The sequence below is a fragment of the Homarus americanus genome, unplaced genomic scaffold (genome assembly GCF_018991925.1).
Source record: "Homarus americanus isolate GMGI-L3 unplaced genomic scaffold, GMGI_Hamer_2.0 scaffold56333, whole genome shotgun sequence".
Taxonomy (NCBI): domain Eukaryota; kingdom Metazoa; phylum Arthropoda; class Malacostraca; order Decapoda; family Nephropidae; genus Homarus; species Homarus americanus.
The window spans coordinates 416,164-423,759 of NW_024734940.1; the positions used below are offsets into that span (position 1 = coordinate 416,164).

The 7,596-nt window shown below is 45.0% G+C and overlaps 1 protein-coding gene across 1 annotated transcript; it reads right to left on the bottom strand.

The window, feature by feature from the left end:
- Window positions 1-837: 837 nt before the first annotated feature.
- Window positions 838-1,431, bottom strand: LOC121870529. The gene has a single exon (XM_042372363.1). The coding sequence runs from the start codon at window positions 1,429-1,431 to the stop codon at window positions 838-840; it is 594 nt and encodes a 197-aa protein (XP_042228297.1).
- Between the last annotated feature and the right edge of the window lie 6,165 nt (window positions 1,432-7,596).

The window sequence follows — 7,596 nt, forward strand, 5'->3', positions numbered from 1 at the left end:
CTTTCTCTCTCTGTCTTTTATATAATTTTCTCTTTTTCTTTCCTTAGTAATTCTCCCAATGTATATATTCTCTTTCTTTCCCTCTCTTTGTGGATGTGGAAATGTTGCAAAGTCCTCAACTGAGCTCACTAACATGGTCTACCCAAACATTATCCACCACTACAAGGATCACAAGCGGCTGCGTGAACGCGCAATTCTGGCACCAAAGAATGAAACAGTGGCTGAAATCAACAAGACTCTACTCAGACAGCTTCCAGGTAGTGACACCTCATTCAAATCTGTTGATACAGTAATCGACCAGGACCAAGCAGTCCAGTACCCTGCAGAATTCCTTAATTCTTTGGAGCCCGCTGGAATGCCTCCTCACCACCTCACTCTCAAGATTGGAACTCCTATAATGCTCTTAAGAAATCTTGAACCACCAATCCTCTGCAATGACACAAGACTGATGGTGAAGAACATGATGCCACATGTACTGGAAGCTACAATACTGACAGGAAAAGCTAACGGAGAGGACGTTTTTATACCAAGGATACCTCTCATCACCACTGACCTGCCATTTGAGTTCAAGCGACTTCAGTTCCCGGTTAAAGTGAGCTTTGCCATGACCATCTACAAAGGCCAGGGACAGTCCCGAAAGATGGTTGGCCTAAACCTGGTGTTTCCTTGCTTCTCTCATGGACAGTTCTATGCTCGATGCTCCAGAGTGGGAACTGGCAAAAATCTGTACATACTTGCTGCTAATGGCAAAACTAAAAATGTGGTCTACCTTAATGCACTACAGTGAGACAATGTGGAGCCTCCCGGAGGGTGGCGTCCTACCGTGGCATAAGGACATTAAAGAGAAAGGGGCAAAGAACACCACCCTGTGGAGTATTTCGATTGAAGTCCTTTGGTGGAGCTACATGCCCCCTTAAAGAAGCCACGGGAGGTTCTTTTCCGGAGGTATCCACGGATCCATCTTAAGAAGTTAGCTTTAGCACCGAAGTCTACTAGGCTGACAAAGATAATATCTCTATTTGCAACATCAAAGGCGCATTTAAGGTCGATGAAGGCTACGGCACTCATGCAGGAGAGGCGAGTATAGAGTTTCAAGAGGCAGTGATGCAAATCCGTTGTAGTAGAAAACCATATAAGCTGGGTGAGTTTGTACTCCAGCCGAAACATGAGACAGGTAAGGAGAATGCGTTCCATCACCTTCCTGAAGCAAGAGGTGAGAGAAATAGGTCTGAATTTGGCTGTCTCACATTTTGGAATGGGTACTATTGTGCCAGAGGTCCAGTCCAGGTATTGGGCACATACGTACCTTGTGTGAAGACAGAGATTGTAAAGCGAGAGGAGGAGGTTGCCGGTGACGTTCAGGAACAAACGGAGAACTGAGTAGGTGGCACCGTCATCACCAGGGGCAGGCCTTACCCCGAATGAAGGCATGTAGCAGTTCCTCCTCGGTTATCTCCACCATATCCTCTTCATCGACATTCAGCAACGCCGCCATGAGGCGGGGGGTGTGGAGATTTGAATGGGAGGAGAGGGCCTAGTGAATGTGCTCCGGGAGATTACGGCTTGGTATTGTCCAGACCATGTTCCTACAAGATCTTGTGCGTACTCTTCTGGGCTGTGGTGAAGGGCACTAAAGAACTTTTTCTTGACCACTTTGTTGATGAGGTGCCACATGGCTTCCACGCTAGTCTGATGGTTAATGCTGTCTATAAGATTACGCAAGGATTCAGTCAGAACACATTGTTGATGGGCAATTAGATCATCTTTGGACGACTGGTACGGAGGCTGTGAAGGGTCGGTTCACGTTGGAATGAGATACCATTTTCCACTGCCTTCTTTTCCGCCTGGATGATACATTCATCAAGGGTCCAGGCGTAGGCTTCGGAACGACGTTTGATGTTTGGCCGATAAACGTAGTGACTATGGAAGTTATGTGTGGAATTCACCAGGGATGAATATAACTTCTCCGGCGACTTTAAATCGAATGTGGGGAGAAGGTTAGACATGTACACGATGTAGGCAGGACAGTACTTCGGAGGGATGGTAATACGGGTACAACTCTGGATATGCGGAGGTGCAGCTAGGAGTGAATACTGAAGGCTGAGGGCGACGTGGTCGGAGAAGAGGGTAGGGATGGATGGGGACCTTATTTGGGATGCCACTAGTCCAGAAGTAAAGTTGTGTTCTAGTATACCTCCACGAGAGTGAGTGGCACCACCAGTATCCCAGCGAGATAGCTGGTGACGGCGGATGTACTCAAGAAGACGAATCCCATTTTGGTTGGGATTAGGAGAGAGGTCACCGAGCTCAGGGTGTCGAGCATTGAAATCTCCCATGTAGATCATACCAGAGATCGGAGGAGTAGGGAGGACAGATATATTTATCCTGACAGGGGGAGAGCAGGCATTGCATAGACTGATCTTGCAGTCACCCACTGCCATATCAAGAAGCTGGAAAGTCATATTGTGTCATATTGTCATCCTGAGAACAGCGAAGAAGTCGATGTGGTATGGAGGAGCAGACATAGCTGATGGGATCATTCCTGACAAGATGAACATAAGGAATGTAGCCAGTAAGCGGAGGAGCCTTTCCTTGAAATAGAGATCGGCCAGCAAAGGCGTCCTGGATGAATATATCATCCGGATGATGGTGATCAATATAACCTTTAAGTGCAGCGATTATTCGTATCGTTTCTGATTCCATGAGATAATGTGAAGCGGTATCTGGTTATCGAACTTGATGTTTACCTTTACGAGAGCCAGGTGTGGAAGAGGAGGTGGCAAGGGCGTCGCGTCACTTTGTGGTGCGCCACGTGAGGGGGGCCAGGAGACCAATGATAGGGGTGGTGACAAACGTGATGACGACCTGTTTAGTTTCTACAAAAGAGGCAAAAGTGTTTCCAGTAGTGATGTGCCTGCTTCCCAGACCATCAATGCGAGCTTCATTGGCATCAAGACGTTTGCTGCAAGTGGGGTATACCTAGACATCAGAGAGTTGACAGCATCGCGGAGGCCAAGAACTTCGACAGAGTCAGGATTATTAGAGGTGACAGGTGGTGTGGCGTCCTGCGGCAAAGATGCTGGTGCATTAGGACCCACCAGCGAGACATAAGGCGGCGGTGGTGGCAATGGTGGAACGGCGGGCTGGCGTCTGGTGCAGCCGTGCCAGACATTGGATTGACTCCTTGTTCATGACAGCGAGGACATCTCTGTGAGAAGTATCTGACGTAGATGAGGGAGGTAGCCTCAAGGTTGAGGCATCGGAGATAGTGGGTGATGAAGGGGTCATGGGCCTAGCGCAAAAGGCACATATCTCTGGAACAGAGCAGTAGCGGGATGTATGACCGATTCCCCAGAATTTAAAGCACCGTGGTCCTTCGGTCTTCATTTTGCGTAGTTCACAAGATGGGAGAAAGGGGAAGAAGCCGAAGGCGATAGCTGACGGGGGAGGGTCTGGGAAACTTCAGACGACAACAAGCCGGTTGATGGGTTTTCCATTCTGATGGAAAGGACGAGCAGGGGCCGATACCAGGATTTCGGTGGCAAGGGAAGGATCAATGCATATAGGGTGGTGAGTGAGGAGGTAGCTAGAGAATTTGCGGGGCCTGTCGGGTGAATCCTGAACGTCGAGGAGCAGGGAAAGGAACTAAGCAGTCAGTACCGACCTGACCTAGCTTGGAGAAGGACGAGCCTCTGTGTGCTCGTGTGAGTGACTATAGAAAATGGCCGTGGGCCGTTGTCTTGTGGGGGAAGAGGGGCTGTGTGTGGGGAGACACGACCCCCGGCCACTCTGTTGAGTGACCTAGAGCTGGAGCTGGAGCAATTGCTGAAAGAGATGGACGTTTTGAAGGGGGAGAACGAAGCCCTCTCGACAGAACTTCTTCAGGTGGGTGTCCTGTCAAGGAGGACACCTACAAAGGAGGAGCAGGAGTGGAGAGTGGTTGTCTCCAAGGGGACTAAGTCAGACTCCAGAATGCTGACCAGGGTGTGGAGTGCCTTAAACCCTACCAGTGTTGGAGAAAGGTGACGAGGAAAAGAAAGGCAGGAGAGGAAAATGGCAGTTGGTCAAACCCTGCCAAGGGGAAAGGTCGTGCTAGTTGGGGACAGCCAGGTAAGGTTCTTTGATAGGACTTTTATGAGAGATAGGAAACATAGGACTAGGGTGTGCTATCCTGGGGTTGGGGTAGGGCACGTAGCCGATAGGATGGATAGGGTCTTATCAGGGGAGGGTACCAAGCCAGTAGTGTGTCTTAGTGTAGGAGGCAACGACATAGGAAAGGTTAGGAGTGAGGAACTTTTCAGGAGGTATGGGGAGGCGCTAGGGAAGGTTAGAGATAGGGGAGGAATTCCAATAATGTGTGGTGTCTTGCCTAGAAGAGGAGATGGAGATGAATGGCTGTCCAGGGCAATTGCTATAAAGTGCCGACTGGAAAAAAATTGTGCAAACAATGGTTGGAAATTCATTGATAACTGGCGACGATTCTTTTGCAACGACTACCTGTACAGTCGTGACGGGGTAGATTTGTCTCGCGTGCGGGTAAAGACGTTTTCTGAATCCCTGGAGCGTGAAATTGTCACTCCGAAGGGGGATTTTTGCCAGTAGAGAGAGGTCAGGGTAAGTGGGAGTCAAAAAACAAGCAGGTCCTGGAGAGGAGAATTGGTTACTCGGGACAAGGGGTAAAACAGGACCAGGGAAGGGTAGGTTTAAATGTATACTATACAAACAGTAGGAGCGTTAGAAATAAAATAGAATTGCTGCGAGCGGTTGTATGAACTGAGAATGCAGACGTCATAGCAATCACCGAAACTTGAATGAATTGGGCGAGCAAGAACTTTTTATCAGAGTTTCACATAGGGTACAGCCTTTTTAACAAGGACAGGGAAGGTAGGAATGGGGGGGGGGGGGTCGCACTCTTCGTCAGGGATACATTAAAATGTTGTATTAATAATACAATAAAGGGCGAAATAGGAACTGAGTCTGTATAGGTAGATATTACAGAAGGAAGAGAAAACTAATTATGGGAGTGGTTTACAGGCCCCCAAGTCTAGGGAAAGAAGCAGCTCAGCCCATATGGTAGGAATGAGTAGGGCAGCAAGATGCAACAAAATGTGCATTATGGGGACTTCAACTTCAGAAATATTGACTTGGACAACATTATACGTGACTATGAATCTGAAGACTTCCTAGACGCAGTACATGACAATTTTTTAAAACAACTGATTACAGAACCTACTAGAGGTGACAATATATTAGACATAGTATTAACAAATAAAGGAAATATTATCAGAGACATCACAATAGGGGAAGAACTAGGGAACAGTGATCACCGATAAATCAGGTATACCTTAAATTGGGAAACCAAAAATAATGACAATTTGGTCAGAGTCCCAGATTTTCGATCGGAGGATTATGAGGGGTTAAGAAGGTACCTAGGTGAGGTCTCCTGGGAATGGTGAGGTCAGTCTCCGATGGGAATGGGTGGGGTCCCAAGCGACACAACAGTTGATGACGACTATACTAAATTCACTAGTATACTATGTAAAACACAAGAACAAAATATACCATACAGAAAAATTCGGTCAAATAAGAATGAACCAAGGTGGATGACCAGAAAACTTAAACATGACATAGGAATAAAGAAAGGAATTCATAAAAAATTAAAGGGAGGGGAGGAACATCTCAGAAATAGGTATAATGAACTATCTAGGAATGTTAAGAAAAATGTACGGAAGGCAAAAAGGGACTACGAAATCAGGATAGCATGAGAATCCAAAGCAAATCCAAAGGGATTTTTCCAGGTATATAGGACAAAGGTCAAGGAGTAAGTGGGCCATTAAAGTCAGAGAGAGGGGAAGTGATCGATGATAGTGCGGAAATAAGCAAAGCATTGAACAGCTATTTTTATCAGTTTTCACAAAAGAAATTCACGAGAAAACGCCAGAGGTGGAATTGATATTTAGGGGAAATGAAGAAGAAAAAATAAAGTAAATCACAATCAGAAGAGAGGATGTTCCTAAGAAGATAAATAAATTAAAGAAGAAAAAATCCCCAGGGCCGGATGAAATTCTTCTGGAGACAGGCAAATGTAGTACCAATATTAAAAAAATGGGAGACAGAGCATCATCGTCAAATTACCGGACGATTAGCATGACGTGGGGAAATTTCTTAAATCAATTATAGTAAATAGCATCCGATCGCATTGAGAGAAAACAAATTATTCTATGACTGTCATCATGGATTTACAAAGGAAAAATCTTGTCAAACAATTCTGCTGACGTTTTTTAGAGAAGTCTATGAGGTAGTAGATAATAAAAAAAATTACGATGTTATTTACTTAGACTTTAGCAAAGCTTTTGACAGAGTACCGCATCAGAGGCTTCTCAGAAAAGTTAAGGTTTATGGTATCAAAGGGAAAGTTTTAAATCGGATAAAATCATAGCTCACCAATAGATGGTTTTAAATCAAAGAGAGGCTGTGTAACCAGTGGGGTTCCCCAGGGGTCAGTACGTGGGCCCACTCTTGTTCATTTTCTACATAAAAGATCTAGATACTGAAATCAGCAGTGATATAAGCAAGTTTACAGATTATACCAAAATAGAGCTGCAGATTAATTCAGGGCAGGGTGCAAATGCACTACAGGAGGATTTAAATAAACTGCAGGAGTGGTAAGAAAAATGGCAAATTAAATTCAACACCAGCAAGCGCAGCGTACTTAATATTGGAAGAACAAATACTGTCAATGTATAAAGCCTTAACAACATCATACTAGAGAAGTCGACTTGAGAAAGAGAATTAGGGGTACTCGTAAGCCCGGACCTTCGGCCTCGAAAACAATGCGTTACTGTTCGAAATAAAGCAAACAGAGTATTAGGTTTTACAACTAGATGTGTAAGTAATAAGAGTGCGGAGGTCATATTGCAATTACATCTTGTTCTTAAGAAGATAAATATATTAAAGAAGACAAAATCCCCAGGGCTGGATGAAATTTTCCCTCGAGTTTTGAAAGAGTGTAAGGAACAAATTAGCGGACCCCTCTTAGATTTATTTACAAAATCATTAAACACGGGAGTTGTTCCATTCTTCTGGAGACAGGCAAATGTAGACGAAAATGATTCCGGAACTTAGAAACCTTCCCTATCAAGATAGATTAAAGAAACTAAACTTGCATTCTCTAGAAAGACGAAGATTGCGGGGAGATATGATAGAAGTATTTAAGTGGGTGAAAGGAATCAATAAAGGAGATATAGATAATGTTCTTATAATATCCGAACAGGATAGGACTCGTAGCAACGCATTTAAGTTGGATAAGTTTAGGTTTAGGAGGGAGATAGGAAGGAACTAGTTCACAAATAGGGTGGTAGATGAGTGGAACAAGCTTTGAATCTTTGTAGTAAGTGCTGGGACGCTGGAAAGTTTAAAAAGAGGCTAAATAGATTCATGGACAGGCCAACTGGTTTATTGCAGACTTCTTATTTTCTTGTGTTCTTATGTTCTTAACCCTATATATGATGTACGTGCATCGTCTGGAGATGTAGACGAAGCGAGAGGTAACAGCAGATATCTTGAACTCAGCAAGGTCATGGTCGAGGTGAAGGG